The following is a 21,571-nucleotide window of genomic DNA, read 5'->3' on the forward strand; positions in this document are numbered from 1 at the left end:
TGAAGAAACCCAGGAGCGAGGGGTGTGTTGGAAGCCCGGTGGAGAAGGTATTTAAAGAAGGAAGACGTGATCAGATGGTGTCAGTCTTTGCTGGCTGATCAGGTCAGTTGAGGGATGAGAATGGACCATTGAATTTAGCAACGTGGACTCAGCATTAGTGTCCCTTGTAAGAGAAGTCTCATGAAGCAATGGAAACCAACGAATATACACGCTGTCTTGGGAGTCTCGTGATAAAGGGAAGGTGAGAAATGGATTGATAGCCTGCTATGAACTGAATTGTGTTTCTCCCCGCAGTTTTTTTTCTCTCTCTGTCTGCCTTCTGAGGTTATAGCAAGAAGGCAGCTATCTGCAAGCCAGACACAGGGCTCACCAGAACCCAATCATGCTGGCACCCTGTCCGACTTCCAGTCCCTAGAACTGTGAGAAATAAATGTCTCTTGTTTGAGCCACCCAGTGGTATTTGTTACAGCAGCCTGAGTTGACTTAGACAATGCTCAAACAGGAGATGGGTTTGAGAAGCTTCTCTTGAAGAGAGAAGTAACAGCATGTTGTATGCTCGCATGAGTGATCCAATGGAGAGAAATTGATGATGCAGGAGGGGGGCCGTGAATTGCTGAAGCAGTGCTTTAAGCGACTGGGAGGGGTTGGGATCTATTGCATATTTCAAGGAATTGGCCTGAGCTAGGAGCAAGGACATTTGAGCTGTTACAATAAGAGAGAAGGTAACCTGTATGACCCAGGTGTCGGCAGGTGGACAGGTGTGCTTGTGGGAGCTTGTAGAGAAGTCCCTTTCTGATTGCTTCAGTTTCTGTCCTCGTAATAGGAAGAGGGAGAAGGAGAAGGAAGGAGGAAGTAGCAAGAAGAGAAAGTGAAATCGTTGTCTAGGGTCAGGGAGAGTGACTGGACCATGGAAATAGGGTGCTTGCCAGGCAGCAGGAAGGATGCCCTTGAGACCAGTCAGCAGGTCTGTGTATTCTTCTCTCCGCATTCCGTTGCACAGGAGGCACACGGAGTAGGCAGAGTTGGATCAGTCTAACCAGGGACGTGGTTGAGCCAAGCAAGAAACAGGTACAAGAGTTGAGGATGTACCGTAGGTTTGCAGATGTGTGCTATGGTGTTTGACTACGGAATTTAAATAGGTTAAAAGGGGAAGTGAGGGACTTTGAAAAGACGGGGACCCTTGCATGGTAGTTCCGGGGTCAGAGTGAGGGCAAAGTTTGGCTGGAGCTGGGGCACTAGAGAGAGTGAGCTGGAAAGATAGGAGACAGTGATTGGGGACTGGAATTATGATGAGTGCATCAAGTCTAGAATGTAACCCAAAGTGGTGGCTGAGGTGGGGTGGTGGACAGCGTCCTTGGAGGAGATGAGGCCAGAAAACTGGCCTGGGCATTGGAAGATTTCTGCACAGGGAGATTGACATCACCACCAGCTGTGACAGCGCGGGGAGCTGGTGAGTCAGGAGCTAAAGCTCCAGGGACAGAGGTAGGTGGCTGGGGTCCCTGGATGACCTGCACAGCTGGAGTGAGGTACAGCGTGATGAGAGTCAAGCTGGGAGTATTAGGGGAGAGAGAGGAGGATGGTCTGGAAGCCACAGTGAGGAGCAAGGAGCGTCTCTCCCACTGGCAGGCTCAGGAATGCAAGGGGCCAGGCAGAGAGAACAGCTGGGAAGGGATTTGGGGAAGCAGTGTTAGTGGGGAGAGCAGGGGGTCAGCTGCATGCAGGAAAAGAAAGGCCCAGGATAGGGGATTTGCTGCCCCTTGAGTCCTGGAGGACACTGCGAAGGGGAGAAGGAGTGGAATATGGGAGCAGAAAAGACGTCAGAGCCAGGCGGGGTTCAGCATCTAGTGAAATGAGGTGGCCTTAGAGGCTGGAGTCTTGGGTGACTGATCCACGAAAGGGGTAAAGGGCTTGATGAGCTTTGTTTTCATGGTTGCAAGGAGCTCGTGTTGGTAAGGTGGGGGTTGGGGGGGTCAGGGGGCGGTTTCCAAGTTCTGGGACTCTTCTGTTTTACAGAAGCGGAAGCTGACACCCGGAGACACATGTGTCTTGCCAAGTTGTTAAATGACAACAAGGAATTAAATCAAGTCTCTGACTCGGAGGCCAGTGCTTTATCCATTTCACCATAGTTGGCTTTCAGCTCAAGTCAGCCCAACCTCTTGCCATGCCTTTGTAAATACATTGGCCCTGAGATATTCCTCAGCTCAGGGCTTTGTAGATGCCGGGCCTTGACCGTGGATTTCTTTTGGAGAAGTAGACGTTATGCATTGACTCGTTTTACACATTTCTTCTGAGCCCAGAGGCACCATGAGTCAACAGCTCCTTTCTGAAACTTTGCTTGATTCTCTCTCAGAGATTATCACCAACTGCTTCCTCCTCCTCTGCCATCACCATACCCTGATTCATACGCCCGATAGACCACTTCTCATGTTGTGTTAGAATCAGTCGCCTCCTCTCCCCACCCACTGCCCAAACCAGACTGATGACTGCCTCCCCCCCAGGTGCTCTGCACAGAGTGTCAACGACTTCATCACAATTGCGTGCGGTCTTCAAGTCCAGGGATCACCCCTCCGCCCCCACGCCCAGCCTTTAAGATGGTGCCTGTTCCTTAGCTGTCATGCCCTGCTGTGTCCCTGTTGCCCTTACCATTTGACGGCCCTGGGGCCCACATATGCATGGCAAGCCAGAAGGGCCAGGAAATTACTGCCACACCGCTGAGCAGCTTTCAACCGAAGACAGAGTGGGTGTACGGAAATTACTGATTGCCAGCCCCCCTCCCCCCTCCCCTTGAGTGGGTAACTGAGGCATGTGCACTGAACCATTTCTTAGTGTTATGAGTAAGCCCCAGTTGCTGGGGGGTCCCTTACTAGATAACACCCCTGTATTTGCCACACTGCCTCCTCTACTCCCCCACCTGCGTTTCCTGAAATTACCACCCTAATAGTAAACTTCCTGCACCTGTCTCGGGGAGTGCTTCTGGGGACCCCCGAACTGACACTGGACTTGGCCCAGAGTAGGTGCTAATAAATATTTGCTGAACGGATGTGTTGAGTGACGGGCTGAATGGATATTTAAGTTGTGTCTGTGTGTCCATAAGGAGACTAAGCTCCTCGTAGGCAGAGATTACCTGGTTCAGCCTGGTGTTCCTGCTTAATAGTGTGTCTGACTCATCCCAACAGTTCAGTAAAGGGTGAAGTGAATTAAATGACCTGAAAACAGCAGTTGGTGGAGAACAAAAGGGGCCACATAACGACTGTGGGTTTTAATGAGGAGGTAAGATTTCTTTGGGCACTGTAACAAAGAACTTTAAAAGGAAGGAGGAGTGGTGATAGCATGTACTCCTTAAAAATAAAAATAAGTTCCTTATGACCAAATAACTTCCTTGGGAGAAAGTGGTGGGTGTAGGGGAGAAAGTGGTGGGTGCAGGGGAGAAAGAAACCAGGGAAAACCTGGAGCATCATTGAGTCGAGAGCCGGATCGTGTTTCAAACGGCACATCTTCCTCCTAGCACAACAAGGTAATGCAGAGCTCTCCATGGGTTATCCACTTACTTTATTTATATTGTTGATTCCTTTCTGACAGCTTGCAGAGCTCCCCTGCCAGCCACTGTCACACGATCCTGTGGAAATAGAGGGGTTCTAAAAGCTGCTGGAAGTGAGGTCCTTACTTGCCGCCATGCTATCGTGTCCTGTGATTTCTTATTTCTGCTGCTTGCTTTGTCCATGAAGGCTTTTTCTTAGTACACTAGAAACCAGTTTACTTTTGAAGCCTTTTCTTCTGAAGCCGGGGTTGTGTGTGCATATGTGTGCCTGGGTCGGGAGGGTCGTGACCCACGACGCATCGGTTCTTCGTCAATGTGGAGACTTTTGAAGTCAGATCTATTGCAGGGATCCATATAACAAGAAATGTTTCATTTATTAATTTAATTTAAAAATTATTTATTTTAGAGAGAGAGAACAGAGGGGGGAAGGGCAGAGGGAGAGAGAAACTCTAAGCAGACTCTGAGCTGAGCGCGGAGCCTGACGCAGGGCTCAGCCTCCCAACCCTGAGATCACAACCTGAGCCGAAACCCAAGAGTTGGATGCTTAACTGACTTTGCCACCCGGGGGCTCCTGATTTTTTTAAAAAGTAATCTCTAAAACCAATGTGGGTCTCAAACACACAACCCTGAGATCAAGAGCCACATGCTCCACCGACAGCCAGGCACCCCAAGAAATTTTTCCTTTAAATGAGATAATATATGTGAAAGGTCTTAGCAACAAATGCTGAATAGCAGTGCTCACCGGATTCAGATCTGAACGTCTACACCGCCGACTATCTCTGTATAGGCTCTGCTTCCCGCTATGGGTGTGAAGGGTTGAGAATGGTTTTTAATTTTTAGAGCTCTCGTTTTTCTTTTTTAAAGATTTTATTGATTCATTTGTCAGAGAGAGAGAGAGGGAGGGAGCGAGCGCACAAGCAGGGGGAGCGGCAGGCAGAGGGAGAAGCTGACTCCCTACCGAGGAGGGAGCCCGATGCGGGGCTTGATTCCAGGACCCTGGGATCATGACCTGAGCTGAAGGCAGACGCTTAACCGACTGAGCCTCCCAGGGGTCCCTACAGCTGTACTTTCCAAGAATGATTTGCTTCTTTCTAAAGGTATTTCTTTGTATTATAGAGTACGTTTCTTCACTGTTGTACATACAATGCAGAAGTCTAGTTTTGTAGAATTAACTTAGTTTAACCTGATACATGAGTTAGAAAAGAGCAGATCCAGTTCTTTGGGAAAAGTTGTGCCATTTTTCTAGCTTGCTTTTAATGCAGTAAAATATTTCCAAATATAAATAACAGTTCAAAAGGACATCAGAATATAATGGACCATGGACATTGAAGACGTTTTGAGAAGTAATATGGAAAAAATATTGTGGTGGCTTCATTAGTTTGGGGTCTGATCTTTTTCACTATCTTACTGACCTGTTTGGGGACAGGGTGATTTAATTTAAAAAAAAAAAAAAAGGTGGTTTGAGGCTAAACAGTACATTTTGAGCCCATTGTAGGAGTCTGGGAGACGCCAAATAATATTCCAGAAACAACTTTGCTCCCTTCCTCCTGCCCTGTTCCCCACGTCAGGGTGATGCCCAAGAGCACTGGGCACTTAGTCACATGAAATCCCTTGTTATTTGAGGGCACAAGCTCTCATTTCCCTCCATCCACCCGCAGCCAAGCAGAGCCCTGCCCGCCCTGATGTCCTGCGTCGGCTCTTCATGCCCTTGGCTTGAGGCCTGTAGATTGCAGTGGAAATGTTAAGGACTCTGGGAAAGGTGACCCATTTAAGCTGCGTCCTATATTAAGTTCATCAGTCCTTTCTTGAGAGCAGATGTGAATGGGGAGAGGGGAGCCATTACTAAGTGGTTCAAGGTCTCAGAACTCAGCAGCGGGTTTGCCAAGAGCCAGCCTCGCACCCAAGTTGTTCTCGGCCATGGCCATGTGGATCGGCTGTTCGCACTGAAGCCACAGAAGAGTGGCGCCTCTTGTCTCCTACTTCTGGAAATGGTGATTTCCCTAGGAGTAGATGGCAAAGAGAACAGGGATGAACGGGGCAGGCGAAGATGCGCACGGCAAGAATGCTGGAGCCGTGAACGAGGGCAGAGGAGGGGCTGGTTGTGCAGATGTGCTCCTGGCCTGTCCCAGCCCTCAGCCCAGAGCTGGACGCCGGCCCGGTCAGAGCCCACACCTGTCTAACTGCTCGGTGTAGAGCCTTTTCCGCTCCGCTTTAACCCATTCCGTTCTTCATTTATTGAAGGCTTCAGTTGGAATGAGCCAGGCCCAAAGATTTACCTTTGGAGAAGAGAGATGAAGTTCTGGTAAGATTTCCTAGGTGTCTGTGAATCTGCTTGAGGCTGAGCTGTCTCCGTCCACCTGTGGTTGGTATCTCCAGAAACGACTGAATTCTTTTCTTCCCATTTAGAAGTTTAACTGTTCGTCTGTGGCCTCATGTGGGATTTGAAAGCCAGACGTTTCTGCTGCTTCTCATTTCTCTAGGTCACTTTTCTGTTGCAAAGCCATTTTTCTCATCAGGTGGTACAAACCTCCATAAGCTGCCCTCCCTTGCTCAGTGGAGTGTGTGTGCCCTGGCGATGCCAGCCCCCCCCCCCCCCCGCGTGTGGATGACTCTGGAGAGTTCTCAGAGCAGATTTGCATATATTACCGCATCCCGTGATGTCGTCCTGGGCTGTTGCTTCTGCCCTGAGTGTTTACTCACCATTCTCACCAACTGGGGATACTTTTCTTTCTTTCTTTTCCTACCTTTTGAGGATGCTAATACAGGGTTTGCTTTCTTTCTCCTTTTATATTCTTTTCCCCGGGGGCTGTAAGTGGCAAAGGAGAAAAGCCAGTATAAATGATTCTGTTTTCTGATGGCCAAGTGAAGATATCCTGAATGCTCTTTATAAGTCATCCCTGAGAATCATGCTCCAGTTCCTCGGGTTCGTGCTGTCCACAGAAGTACTGAAAACAGTGTATCTTAATGATTACACCTGCCCGCTTTTGTTAAATCGAAGGAACATCTGGAATGGGGGGAAACTGCAACTTAGATCCATACAGTAGTTTCGGGGTTTTGGTTTCTTTGTTTCCTCGCGTTTTTGTATTGACATTATTCATCCCCCCAGTGGAGCAATAGTAACTTTTTCATCAGCATCTTTGGTGTTCTCGGAATTATCTGGTTGTAGCACATTGCTTACAGAGTGGAAGGCGCTGAGGTTAAAGCCTATATAGAAGATGGTTTTGAAATTTTTTGAAAGATTTTCTTTAGAGCCTTTTAAAGACTCTTTTAAGGCTTCCTAATAAGACCAACCACGTAATTCCCTGAACTCACTTCTCATTGCCCTTCCCATCCCATTTCTGGTCTCCATGGTTCCAAATCTGTCTCCCTGTGGCTTCTGAACAATTCAGCAAACATCAGGTGCCCGTCGTGCACCAGGCACTGTTCTAGGGGCTGGAGATAGAGGAGCGAACCGACAGACAAACAATGCTCATGGATGGCTGTATCTCTTGGGGTCAGAGAAGACACACCAAGGAAGTCTTCTGCATGGAAGCCCTACAGATACCTGAACGCTGAACTCCGGGTCCTCCAAGTCTTCACTTCAAGCTAACACTCCCAGTTTACCAGTATGATACAGGCATAGGTCCTTTCGCCGTAGGGACCAGTTGTCTTTGGCTGCACTCTACTTTTGTTTGATACCAAATTGATTTTTAGTAGATTGATTTTTTTTTAAGATTTTTTTTTGTTATTGTTATAAAGGCAATATGCACTTGGAGACATTTTGGAAAACACAGTTAAGTATAAAATAGGGAATCCCCCATCATCCCATTACCCACTGTTAAAATGTTGGTATATTTCCTTCTAGTCTTCTCTAACTTATATTTATCACTTTGCGTCTTGTTTTTTTTTCTACTTAACATTGGCATTTTTACATTCATTATATTCATAAAAATCATTTAAGTGGTTACATCATTTTCCGACGAACTTTTATCTTTTTTGTTGTTGTTGTTAAGTAATCTCTGTGCCTAACGTGGGGCTGGTACTCACGACCCCGAGATCAAGAGTCGCAGGCTCTACTGCCTGAGCCAGCCAGGCGCCCCTCCAGACAGACCTGTAAAGGTCAAGTCCTGAGAGACTAGTAAGGGTTCCTTAAGTGGGCTGCACTGCTTCCATTTCGTGACGTCTCCAGCCTCCTCACCCACCACACTTTGAGTAATACGAGGGCTACAGGGAAGGAAGGTACGGGGCTGTATTATCTATCCCCTGTGGATTCTTTCTAACTTGGATTATTCTCGATATACTGCTTTTCTTGTTTTTCCTCTGTCCATTCTTTTGTGTTTCCTCATAATCGTGCTCTGCCCATTTGTGTGGAGTGTGGCATTGACTGGCTTTCTCGTTACTACAGGATTTCCGGTGCCATTTTCAAGGCTGTCTTCTGCTGGGTTCAGTCTTGAGGAGTCGGCTGGAGCCAGTTCTTCTGGTGGGACTAGACTGGGGCCAGCACAGAGCTCACTCTTGTCCTTCAATTGCAGGCCTTCAGCTGAACCAGAAGGCGCTCACCACCTTCCCAGATGTGGTGCTCGTGCGGGTGCCCACCCCCTCCGTGCAGTCGGACAGCGACATCACGGTCCTGCGCCACCTGGAGAAGCTGGGCTGCCGCCTCGTCAACCGCCCCCAGAGCATTTTAAACTGCGTCAACAAGTTCTGGACTTTCCAGGAGCTGGCTGGACATGGGGTTCCCATGCCAGACACCTTCTCCTACGGTGAGTGTCCTTGGGATTGGCCCGGACCTTTCCAAACCGCCTGCCTCTCTCTCTTGTCTCCCCCCAAAGCGCTCTAGTGTCTGGTTGGTTCTCACTGGGAACTTGTCCATCTTAGGTGATTCGGCATCTCTCGAGTCTTTAACGCGGACGCTCCCTCCATCGGTAACTCACTGATGCCGTGTGTGTGCGGTCCGCACTGTGCACCGCTGCCATCCTGGGTCCTGGGCTAGAGCAGTAAGTGAGAGCGTCCTGCCCCGAAGGCGCTCCCGGTTCGTCAGAGGTGGAGGCAGCAAGTGAACAGGCAGCGTCAGGGCAGCGTGCTGAGCGTCACGATAGTTAGCGCGTGGTGGTATCGGACACACGGACGGCTCCACGTGCACTCAGGAGACATCGAGGGAGGTTTCCTGAAAGAGAGGATAGCTCAGCTCAGCCGAAGTCATCCAGCGGAAGCAGCGGGGACGGGGCAGTAACCCAGGCAGAGAGCAGAATGTCGATCGACCTGGAGTCAAGTGAGACCTGACGGATGGGTGGTATTTTGAGTAGTTTGCAGGTATTTGGGAGACGGAGTCGAGATGTAAGAGTAGCTTATGCAGTACGGGGAGTAGACGAGTGTGAATCCGGAGGCTGACAGGGCCTCACGCAAGAGGGTGGCCTGACCGGCGTGCAGAATATCACGTCGGCTGCACGACCAAGAAGGAATCAGACGGGCAGAGTAGAGACAAGGTGTGTGGCGGTAGGCTTTTTAAACTACCCAGTGACGGTCTAAATGAAGGGGCCGTAGTAGGAATGAAGATAAGCGAACAGATCCAGGAATTACGAAGGAGATCGCAGCAACAGGACATGACGATTGGCTGGATATGAGCACTGTGGAAGGAATATATCAACATGCGGGTTCTGGTGTGGGCAGCCAGGTGGGAAAGCAAACATTCACTGAGGCTGGAAACACGGGAGAGGAGACGCAGGTTGGTGGGTAGAGGGCGAGGGTCATCGGGCAGAGATGATTTCAGTTCGGGGCCCATTCCTTCTGAGGCGTCTGTGGTATAAGCAAGTAAGAGTGTTCTGTAGGCGGCAGATAAGTGGATCTGGAGCTCCCGAGGGAGCTGGGGAAGTCTAGGGAAGCGGATTTGGAAACCGTCGTTACGTTAAGTGGAAGTCACAAGAATGGATGAGATCGCTCGGGGAGAATATATAGAATGAAGACAGGGCTGAACTATACGCCTCAAGTGGTAACTTCGATGTCTGTTTTACCACAATAAAAAGTAAAATTCAGTGAGAGGGTTCAAGAGGGAACCCTTCAGAGCGTGGGCCAAGGAAGAAGAATGTGTACAGGAGACCAAGCAGGAGCAGCCGGAGAGGTGAGAAGGGAAAGGAGAGATGGCAGATGCCAATGGAAAGAACATTCCAGGGAGGATGGTATGATTAAAAGTGCTGTCTGGTTTTGAAAGGACAAGTAACACAAGCGCTGAGATGTGTGTTGGGTTTAGCAACAGGGACTTGATGAATACAGCTTCAGTGGGGAGAAAAGCCACACTGTCAAGGGCGAGGGAATGAATGAATGAGAAGTGAGAAAATGCAAACCTGTTTGAGTAGCGTGATGGTAGAGATACAAGCTTGTAGATATGAGCTTGTTGAAGATGGGAGAGAACCCAGCATGTTTAAACTGGCGATGGAGGGGCGCCCGGGTGGCCCAGTCAGTTAAGCATCCGACTCTTGGTTTTGGCTCAGGTCATGATCTCCGGGTTGTGAGATCGAGCCCTACGTCGGGCTCTGCGCTCAGTGCGGAAACTCTTGAGAGTGTCTCTACCTCTCCCTCTGCCTCTCCCGCTCGTGCTCTCTCTCATAAATAAATCTTTTAAAAAAATTAAATGGCGATGGAACTGGGAACTGGAAGGTTGAAGACCCATCAGAAAGAGCACACTTAATGGTGCAAGATCCCTGAGGAGGTGAGAGGGAAAGGGTTCTAAAGCACAGGTGCGGGGATGGCCTTGGATAAGAAGGACCCCTCTTTCACTGTTCTATAGGGAAGGAGAAGAGGTTAGCTAGAGAGGAGTTAAATATGTCAGTGGATGTCAGGAAGTTGGGAGTTCCCTTTTGTTTAAGGAGATAGAAGTTTATTAAATACACTGCAAGGGATCAGTGGGCAGGACAGCAGAGGAGAGACTGTGTGCCAGGAGGCAGTGGTGGGGGGCTGTGGTTAAGGGGGAGCGTGAGGGGGTGTGGGAACATTCGGAGTTTTTCTTTTTTCATTCCTGTGCCCGGTTGTAAGTAGCCCATTGGTCAGCTAGGGCTTATGGATATTTTGGGGTCACCTAACGAGTTTGTTAGTGTTCGGCCAGAGGGTCACTATGGGCCCTTCCGTTGCTCAAGCCTGTTGCCTGAAAGCAGCCTCTGCGTTCCCCCCAACAGATCGACAGCCCCCCCAACAAAATCTCCGGCATTTGGGCGAAGGTCTCGTCTTCAGTAGCTTCTTCACGCTGGAGAGGGGGGCAGGCTGTCCCTGCCTACACTGGTCGTCCATCCGGGGTTCTGTGCGGTTACAGACCAGAGCATGGTATTATGTCAACATGCAGGTCGGAGATTTGAGTGAAATTCCTTGGTGGCCAGGTCCGTGGGATTTAGGGGGAGGGGATCCTCCAGTGGTAGGTGCTGGGATCCTTGTTGAATCATCATTTGTATATGTAATTGTTGGGTTTACGCAGACACGTAGGAACAAATGCTTTTTGTCTGAGATCAAGATGGCAGCCGGATGCGAGGGAACAAAGAAGAAAAGTGGGGGCCTGCAAGAAGCAAGGTGGCGGAGAGTCAGCATCAGGAAAGGGTCCCAGCCGAGTCTCTAGCATGTGTGGATTCACTCTGGACGAGCTTCCACTGCCAGACGTGCCTCGGGTTGGAGGCCTCATGGGGACGGAGTGGGAGAGGAGAGGAAAAGGGTCCTTTGTCCTCACAGGCCCTGGGCAGTCTGACCTGTTCACCCTCAGACCTTCAGACCACATGGGGAGCTGCCCTGGCCAGAGACCTTCAGCTGTCTGAGGAAGACTGAGGTTAGCCCGCCGAAGGGCCTAAAAGAGAGAGGAGATGGAGGGAAGGATCCGTCCGAAGGGCAGGAGGGGAAATCCCTCACCCTTTCGGGCAAGGGCAGTCTGGCGGGTTCCCCCTGGGGCTTCGGATCCTCACCGAGGAGTAACCTCCCCCGGAGGTCATCGGTACCCCAAGGAGTACTGGAGTCTCTCCCCTGAGGGATCTCAGAGAATCCGGGGAGAGTCCTGGCCCACCGAATGTGGGGCATCTGAATCAGACGGGGCCGGGGGCCCGGGCTGTGGAAGGACCCCCCGGGCACAACAGAGCAGATAGGAGTTTATTGAGTGCGGTGCAAGGGAGCTGCGGGCGGGACAGCAAAGGGGAGACTGGCTGCGGGAGTTCTCTTCGTTCTGTTGTTTTAAGGATTTATGTATTTGAGAGAGAGAGGGAGTAGGGGGAGGGCCGGAGGGGGAGAAGCTCAAGCAGACTGGCCGCTGAGCGCTGAGTGCGGAGCCCAAGCTGTCAGGACCCCTGAGATCTCAGCCTGAGACGCTTAGCTGCCTGAGCCACCAGGCGCCCCAGGAGTCCCCTTCTGATAAAGTGCGCTCTTTGTGCAGATGCGCCGATCGTGGACACGGCCTCGTCATGGTTTTGTTTTCATCGTTCACGCTTTGCTGAACGCCGGCCATTTCACCGGACAGAACTCCTGCCCCCTGCGGGGCCGTTAGGAGGGTTGCATGAGCTAGAGCGCGTGGGGCCCTTGCCACGTTCACGTTCTTGGTCAGTGTTGGTTTCCTTATCTCTCTGCTCCCACGGAAGTTCACGTCTGGGTGGAATGGGTTTGAATTGCTTTAATCAGAGGAACAGGAGGCCTTGAAGGAATTTGCCCAGAGGGGCCGTGCTGGGTGACCACTCCCGAGCATCAGCCTGACCTTCACTGACTTCACCTTCTCTTCGCAGGTGGGCACGAAGACTTTTCCAAGATGATTGATGAGGCTGAGCCCCTGGGCTACCCGGTCGTGGTGAAGAGCACACGGGGACACCGGGGTCAGTGCTGCTTCTCCTTGGCTTGTGTGAGGGCCGCACCCCTGCCGGCCTCATCAGGCACGGCCGAGCGCTGCTCAGAGAGGTGGAGCGCCCCCTCGCAGGGCCCGTGGTGCCGTCCGTGCCTCTGTCCCCTCCTCGCTGTCCCCACTGTCCTTGCTGCAGCAGACCCTTCTCGTTCACTCCCTGGACTCGGCAGCAGACTCCTGACTCGACTCTGACTGGTCTCCCTAACCCCAGTGCCAGCGCGTCCTCTCTTCTTAGGGCGTCATCTCTCTGAAACATCTCTTCTTGTCACTCCCTCAATAACAAGCACTTCCAAGGGTCTCGTTGCCTCTTAGACAAAGTCTGGATTCCTCGCTGTAGCACCGAAGGCCCTGAAGCTTCACCCTTCCTTCACAGCCTTCTCCGGCCACGTGCACCCTCCATAGGCCGCTGCAGACTGCTTCTCCTTTGCTAGCTAGACCACGTACTTTCTTTTCTTTAAAACTGCTGTCCTCTTCCCTTTGCTAGCAACGCCATCTTCCTCTGGCCTCTAGTGAACCTCTGTTCACCCGTAGAGGCCAGCTGGCCTCTGCCTCCACTGTTGTTTCTTTCCCCTCCACATCCCTGGTCCCCCTCCCTCTCTGCCAGCTCTTCCTTTGTGTCTCCGTGGCGCTTTGTCCACGCCTCTAGCACAGCTCTACCCTTTATGACAGTTACCCAAGTGGATGTCCCTCTCCCCCCGGCTGGCTGGGAGCTGCTCAGGGGTGGGAACCCGGCCCCGGCCCCTCTGTCCCAGGGACCTGCTGCAGCTCTCGGTGTGGAGTGGGGACGGGTAACGGAGCGGAGCACGCATGCTGCAGGAAGTTCTCCTGCAGCGTGGGGGCGGGTACCCCTGACGGGACCCAGGGGTGACACTTCCACGCTCAGGGCATCTGCAGTGAGGGGAGGCCCCCAAAACAGACATGCGCTGAGCAGGTCCTGTGCTGTAGGGACTGGGCAGTGAGCTGAGCTAGCCTCGGTCACTGCTCTCCAGGCGCTGCAATGTGCAGGGAGCAGAGATGCTTGAGTCGCAGGGTGACAACCTCCATGGCAGGCTCGTCCAGCCTGTTCGCACCTGACAGAGGGGGCCGGCTCGGCCACAGGGTAGGGAAGGCCTCCCTGGAGGACAAGGAGACTGAAGTTGGAGTGTGGAATTCAAACTGGAGGAAGTGAGTAAGCAAACATACGGAAGCAGGTGTGAGCAAAGCAACCTGGGAGCCAAGGGGTCCTGTTGAGAAGGAGGAATGAGTTTGGGGGGCAGGCTGGGGCCCTTAATGCTGTTCAGATAGATACGCTACGGTGCTAAAGTTCAGCATCTAATTTTTTTTTTACTGTGCTAAAATATATATAATTGAGAATTCAACTAATATTTACTGAGTGCCAGGCACTGTTGTAGGCTCTGGGGATACAGAAAGGAACAAGAGGAAAACTCCTGTCCTCAAGGAGCTCACATTGTAGGAAGGTAAGACAGACAATAAATGGAAATTAAATAAAATATTTGGTATTTTCAAACGTTTTAAAAATTGAGATGTAGGGGCGCCTGCGTGGCTAAGTTGGTTAAGCATCTGACTCAATTTCAGCTCAGGTCACGTTCTCAGGGTCGTGAGATCAAGCCCTAGGTCGGGCTCCGTGCTGAGCGTGCAGCCTGCTTAGGAGTCTCTCTCTCCCTCTCCACTCCCCCCACTCCTGCTTGCATGCTCTCTCTCTAAAAATATAAAAATAAAAAAATTTAAAAATTGAGATGTAATTCACATAAACAGTTCACCATTTTTAAGTGTACAATTTAGTGGATTTTAGTATATTTACTACTGTATACAACCATAGCTGTTACCTAATTTCAGCACATTTCCATCCCGAAAAGAAACCCTGTACCTATTAGGGGTCAATCACAACTGTCTCCTCTAGACTCTGGCAACCGCTAATCTACTTTCTATTTCTATGGATTTGCCTGTTTTGGCCATTTCATATCAATGGAGTCATCCCCTAGGTGACCTTTTGTGTCTGACTCCTTTGACTTAGCAGGGTGTTCTCACGGGCCATCCCTGTGGATCCGTACTTCAGTGCTTCTGATCCCTCAGTAATAGTCCGTTGTGTGCGGAGCCCACGTTTTGTTTATCTGCTCACCAGCCGATGGGCATCTGAGTTGTTTCCACGTTGTGGCTGTTGGGACTAATGCTGCTGTGGACATGTGTGTACAGGTTTCTACGTGGACATACGTTTTCATTTCTCTTGGGTATCTACCTAAGCCTGGAATTGCGGAGTCAGATGGTAACTCTATGTTTAACTTCAGAGGAACGGCCAAACTGTTTTCCACAACGGTTATGTCCTTTTACAGGCCCTCCAGCAGTGCGCGAGGATTCTGATTTCTCCTCCTCCTCCCTGATCTTGTTTTATTCATTCACTCATTTAGGATTAAATTTTTTTTTTTTGAGCACTAAGTAAAACTTTTTGATTGCATGTATTAATTTGAACGTTTGTAGCCTGAAAAGTGGGCAGGCCTAACTCTTAGAATATACATATATGAATGTCCCCTTTGCCTTGACAAACTAGGCTAATAGTCACCAGACTTCCACCATAAAAGCAAGCCACAAGCCAAAATACATGTTTCCCAAGCATCAGTAATGTAGAGGCCCACTTTACTTATTTATTTTTAAATGAATTTTTAAAATATTTTTTGCGGTCTAATTGATACACAGCATAAGGATTCGACATTTGTATACGTTGCAAGCTGCTCGGCACAGTAAGTCTAGGTAACATCCATCACCGTACAGAGTTTTTTTCTTATGACGAGAACTTGTAGCAACTTGCGAATATGAGATTTGTTTCTGTTACCACCATCCCAGTGGGTGTAAGGAGGCATCTTGTCGTGGTTTCGCTGTCTCCCTGACGATGAGTGATGTTGAGCGTCTTTTCATGTGCGTATTGGGCATTTGTAGATCTTTGGACAGCTGTCTATTCAAATCCTTTGCCCACTTTTCATTTGGGTGATTGGTGTTTTTATTACTGAGGTTTTTTTTTTCTTTTTAAAGGTTTATGTATTTATTTTGGTGGGGGAGGGGCGGAGGGAGAGAGAATCCTAAGCAGGCTCCACGCTGAGTGCAGAACCCTGAGCTCGGTCCCAAAACCCTGAGATCACGATCTGAGCCAAAGCCAGGAAGAGTTGGATGCCCCTTTTTATTGCCGAGTTTTTAAGAGTTCACAACATACGAACATAATTTGAACATGTTTTTTCCCCACCGTGTAGGCCGTCTTTTTACTTTCTTGATAGTGTCCTTGGACGTACAGAAGGTTTTGATGCCGATGGACTTCAGTTCATCTGTTTTTTCCCTTGGTGGCTTGTGCTTTTAGAGGTCATTTTGTGGCTACCTAATCCAAGGTCACACAGATTCACACTTGTGTTTCCCTGTAAACGTGTTTATAGTTTTAGGTCCTACCTTTGGGTCTTTGATCCATTTTGAGCTGATTTTTGAATATGGTGTGATGAAGGAGCCCAACTTCCTTCTTTCGCACGTGGATATCCAGTGTTCCCGGTAGTATTTGTTGAAGACGATTCTTCCCTCCGTGGGATGCTTTTGTAAGTCTTGTCATAAAGCACCTGACGATCCGTGTGAGGGTTTGCTCTGGGCTCTCAGTTCTGTTCTGTTGATCCGGACGTCTGTCACCGTAGGGCAGGCCACACCCTCTTCATTACTGTAATAATGAAGTAAGTTACTGTTGCAAGCTCATTACTACAGTAACTTACAGTGACTTACTGCAGTAAGTTTTGTCATTGGGAAGTTGGGCTCCAACTTTGTCCTTTCTTCTTTTCTTCTAGATTGTGTTGAATATTTGGGATCCTTCCTTCCCACATGAATTTTAGGATCAGCTTGTCAACTTCTGCAAAAAAGGAAGTTGGACTTTGGTGGGGACTGTGTTGACTCCATAGAGCAGTTGGGGGGTGTTGCTATCTTGACAGTATTACGTCCTCTGGCCCCTGAACAGGGGTGTCTTTCCATTTGTTTAGCTCTTTAATTTCTCTGAAAAATGTTTTGTAGTTTTCAGTGATAAGTCTTATACTTCTTTGGTTAAATTTATTCCTAATTTTTTTGTTCCTTTTGATACTCTGGTAAATGAGATTGTGTTCTTAATTTCATTTTCAGTTGTTCATTGCTAGTGTAACACGTAGTATCTTAGGGAAAAATGGATTGAGAGTAAACGAATTGTAGCGGCATTTAGACTCTAGTATATGGAAATAAATCTAAAGAAGGCATTGGAATGGTACGGGCTGTGCCCTTGAGAAAGTTACTAATCTTATAGACCTTTATTTCCCTCTCCTGTAAAACAAAAATAACTATCCTGTCCTAATGGCTTCATCGGGCTAGTAGGAAGTGTAAATGAACTCATAAAAGAAGTGTGTTTGGCACAGAGTATGATTAATCTTGGTCCTCTTTCCCACCCCCTCCCCCCTTTTCCTCTGTGCCTAAAGACTGTAGCTCCTTCAGTAACTGCAGACTAGGCCCCGTATTAGAACCTGCCACCTGCAAGGCACCAAGGCCCTGTATCTAGCCCCCATCTCTGCTGAAAATCCTACCTAATGTCCAGGGCACCCCCAGTGCCTATACTTGAATCCCAGGCATCTGCAGTCAGATGCCAGATCCCCTGGTGCCTGATGTCCAGTGATGGCAACGAGTTGGAGGTTACTTCTCAGTCTTCTGTGCTGCTAGGGGCTGATGTCCATCACTCTTTTTATTAAGACGTCAGAAGGGTCCCACTCCTTCAGTGTGGTGACACAGGTCTTAGGAAAACCATCTCTTTGTTCCATATTTACTAACAAGGCTCAGACTGGGTGTGCTCTTGTCCGATTGGCAGAGCAAACCCATCAGGGACTCTGCTCAGATCTGTCAGCTAATACGCAAATGGAAAAGCAGAGGCCAACTAATTATAAAAGCATTGGTGATTCAAGCAGCAAATAAAGGATTTGGAGTCAAGAAGGAACGCTTTCCCTAGATTGCAATAGAAGTATGGATAATTTCTTTTAGAATTAAATAGGTATAGCTAGATCATAGGTTTCCTGTGTTTAAAAGGAGGAGGGGGTCTGTCAGTGGTTCCCTCTTTGACCTCCCAGGGCACTTGCATAGACCTGTCTTCACGCTCTATCCTGCTGTATTACAGTTACCTTTTGTGGGTCTCTGTCTACCTAGCCTTGGAATTCCTCCAAAATGTGTTTAGTTAATTATGTTCTGTAAACGTGGACTGACGCCTGCTTTGTACTCCGAGTCAGTGTGAGATCTGGGGTACTAACAAAGTGGGGTAGGGACGGACTCCGCCTAATCAGCATCCCGGGGTGATAGGACTTGCGGCCTGCTTTTGGAACTGAGTTGACTAGATCCTTAGGTTTTTATCGTGGCCTCTTCTCTGTGTTTCTGGAATACAATGTTATTTCATCCTGAAAATAGAGTTGTGGTGGAGGGAGAGGGACCTGAGTAAAACCAAGAGAAAATAAGGTTTGAGGCCATGATAAGAAGCGAGAGTCTGGTCAGAGAAACAGAAGGCGCGGAGGTAAGGCACGTTCAGAAAGAATCGACAGCCGTGTGGGACAGGGAGGTGGGAGGGCGAGGACCCGGCTCAGAGGCTTCCCTAACCACTCCTCTTGCTCTTGTCTTTCATCTTAAAGGAAAAGCTGTTTTTCTTGCAAGAGATAAGCATCACCTCTCAGACATCTGCCATCTGATCCGCCATGATGTGCCCTACCTGTTCCAGAAGTATGTGAAGGAGTCACACGGCAAAGATATCCGGGTGGTGGTGGTCGGGGGCCGGGTGATAGGCTCTATGCTTCGCTGCTCCACGGACGGCCGGATGCAGAGCAACTGCTCTCTCGGTAAGGTCGAAAAGCTCACACTCCGTTTCTCCGTGAGGGACTTTTCATTAGGATGCTTGCACCCATTCAGTAAATGTCAATCGATCCCTCCTATCTTGTCAAGTCCTCTGCGAGGCACCAGGATCACAGATAAGAATGAGAAACAAGCCCTGTCCTGTCACAGCAAGCAGCCCAGGAAAGGGACAGACGGGTGTAGGTGCCGTGACGGAGGTCAGGCCTGGGTGTCAGGCCACTGAGACCGAACCCTGACTCGTAGGCGTTGGGACTCAGCAGTCCGGTGTAAAGCAGGGAGCGGCATGGGGATCCGTGTTTGAGAAGAGCCGACACGTGGCTGCAGGAGGGATTGAAGGCATGAGGCATCCGGAAGACTCTCAGTCGCTCTGGCGAGGGTGATGAGCGCGTACGTTAGGGCAGCGGCAGAAGGCAGAGCATACCTGCTTTTGCGTCGTAACTGAAGGCTGTGTTTTTCTTACGTGTATGATAGAAGCTGCAGTTCATGTTCGGATCAGATGCGTAAGTCCATCCCGTGAGCCGGGGTTAACCTCGTGTTCTGTTCCGGGGAATGGAGCTGTTGCAGGAGGGATAGACATTCTTGTCCCCGTCACAGAAGGTTATTGTCACCCTCATTGAATGAGCGTGTATGTTGTTAATATGAAAACAAATGCCCACGGTTATATCCTAAATGGCCCTGTGAGTGTCCCGAGGCTAGTGACTAATAAAGAGGCTGAGACACAGTTCGGTCCTTCCTTCACCAACACCGGTCGAGCAGTCGCCGCGAGCGGACTCGATCGAGTGCGACTAACGGGAGAGTCCCTGCCCTGGGACAGCTTACCGTCCCGCAGAGGACAAGACGCGAAAGCAGATCAACTCTTTTATAGCCTTTGCCTTGTACATTCTAACAGGTGGAGAAGGGACAGTGTTAAGGTGAAGGCATTAGTTGTTGGACCTGAGAATACAGGTCTTAAGTCTTTCCAAGGAGACTCTTATCCTGAGGTCTTAGCTCTGTCGTGGCTAAGGGCAGGCAGACGCTCTGTCTTTGGCATACGATTTTGTCTCATAAGCCTTTCCATCTCCCTCTTAGTAAAACATAATGTTAATTTTTTTTTTACAGATTTATTTATTTGGGGGGGGGTGCAGAGGGAGAGAGAGAGTCCCAAACAGACTCTGGGCTGAGCATGGAGCCTGACACGGGGCTCAGTCCCACGACCCTGAGATCATGACCTGAGCTGAAATCAAGAGTCAGACACTTAACCGACTGAGTCTCCCAGGTGCCCCAACACAATGTTAATTTTGCTTTTTCTGTACAAAAGGAATCCATTCTCATGTAGAAAATTTGGAAAACATAGCAAAGTCCTAATGAAAAAGATGTTTATCATTAAAAAATATTTATCATTAATCCCACCCTTTAAAGACAGGCGTTGTTAACATTTCTGTATTGTCCTTTCCAGCAGTACCTTTTTGCACGGTTGTGGTCATGCTGCACAGTCTTAAATCCTTCCAGGTATTTTTCCATGGGATCACCAGCTCTCTACGAGCATTATTATTCATGATTGTAAAATATGCTGCTTTCCTCTCTTGTGAGATATTTGTAGTTTTTCATTTACTTATCAACAAATGTTTAGGGAGTGCCTATTATGTCCCAGGATTTTGATTGTTGGGTATCTTAAATAACCCTGCCATCAACATCTTTGTGCATAAAGCTTTTTTCCATTACATAAGATTATTTCCTTAGTGGTAGGTCAGAGGAAATAAACATTTTAAAAACTCTCAGATAAGAAATGACCCTATTGTTTTTCCAAAGGGCGTCCTGATTTCCAAGCAGATCTTCTGTCAGTACTAAGAATACCTGTCACCCTGCCCCTCCTCAGCATTGCCTGTCTCTTCTTTGAAGGGTCCTTGTGTCCTTGGTGTCTGATGTCACCATTATGTCACTGTGCTTTCCCCACAGGTGGTGTGGGCGTCATGTGCCCGCTGACAGAACAAGGCAAACAGTTGGCTATCCAGGTGTCCAACATCCTGGGCATGGACTTCTGTGGCATTGATCTCCTCATCATGGACGACGGCTCCTTCGTGGTGTGTGAGGCAAACGCCAACGTCGGCTTCCTAGCCTTCGACCAGGCGTGCAATTTAGATGTGGGTGGCATCATCGCGGACTACACCATGTCCTTGCTGCCCAATAGGCAGACTGGCAAGATGGCTGTCCTCCCAGGACTGTCCAGTCCCAGGGAGAAGAAAGAGCCAGATGGCTGCGCTTCAGCTCAGGGAGTTGCAGAGAGCGTCTACGCCATCAACAATGGGTCTACCTCTAGTGAGAGTGAGCCTGAACTGGGAGAGATCCGGGATTCCTCAGTGAGCACGATGGGGGGCCCGCCCCCCATGCTGCCAGAACCCGGCTACAACATTAACAACAGGATTGCTTCAGAATTAAAACTTAAGTGAATTCCTGCTTTTTGGCAGCATTTAAACCAAATCCTACCGCTTCCCTATAGTTTTGAGTGAATAAAATCTGGACTAATGTGATTTCATTTGCACAGAAACTAGGAATCCCATCTGGGCACTCAGCATTCTTCTAACGATGATTTAAGCAAACGGCTTAGCTTTGTGGTTTTTACAGAGACTAATTATAAAAACACTCACCAAGAGCAACATCCCGACCGATCGACTCGAGACTGATGTCTGCTGCGGGCACTTGGGTACCACAGCTGACGTTTAAGTCGCTGACTGCGTGCTGCTGCCTCTGGCTGTTACCAGCAGAGCCCGTGAACGCAGCTCCCGGCAGGAGGCACCGCCGGATGGAGGCGGGTGCAGAAGAGATGGATCGCGACTGCAGTTACGGGCTCTTCCATACGCGCGTGTGTGGGATGCTGGGAGAATACACAGTTCAGTCTCTGCTCCCCGTCAATCACCATCTTGGCCATATTTCTCTGACACTCAGGATATGGTGTTTAAGGGGGCTTCCTCATTAGCATTTTCGATGAAGCACTTTGTAGAAAGTTTGAGATGGAACGTTATTTGACTTCACTGGTTGGCAGATAGATACCCTGCTGGGGCTTTCTACAAATTGCTTTGCCACTCCGAACTTACAGACCCTGCTTCAACTAATGCCAGCCCCAGCAGCCTCTTGCACCTTTGCTGCCTTTGGCCTCAGCTGGAAATGCACTTCAGTGAGCTAGTGGCCACACACTTTATTTCTTATGCGTGCACTAGAATCGAACGCCATGAACTTTCTTGTCAGTGGACTCTGTTCATTTGTCATCCAGAAGCCGGTGGGTTTTTATCATAGAAAGCTACTGGAAGATAATCGTTTTCCCCCTTCTCTCCTAAAACTTTGTGTACTGCTTCGCTGTA

General features: G+C 49.3%; 1 protein-coding gene across 1 annotated transcript in view; it reads left to right on the forward strand.

The window, feature by feature from the left end:
• The window catches only part of RIMKLA (ribosomal modification protein rimK like family member A), a 28,684-nt gene extending 7,119 nt beyond the window's left edge, over positions 1-21,565 (forward strand). Inside the window, exons 2-5 of the mRNA XM_045799821.2 lie at positions 8,050-8,280; positions 12,259-12,345; positions 18,020-18,223; positions 20,172-21,565. Coding sequence (XP_045655777.1) covers positions 8,050-8,280; positions 12,259-12,345; positions 18,020-18,223; positions 20,172-20,662 — 1,013 coding nt within the window. The 3' untranslated portion in view covers positions 20,663-21,565. The remainder of the gene's footprint in view (positions 1-8,049; positions 8,281-12,258; positions 12,346-18,019; positions 18,224-20,171) is intronic.
• The last annotated feature ends 6 nt before the right edge of the window (positions 21,566-21,571 follow it).

This window comes from Ursus americanus, chromosome 12 (genome assembly GCF_024610735.1).
Source record: "Ursus americanus isolate L20-20 chromosome 12, mUrsAme1.1.p, whole genome shotgun sequence".
Lineage (NCBI taxonomy): Eukaryota > Metazoa > Chordata > Mammalia > Carnivora > Ursidae > Ursus > Ursus americanus.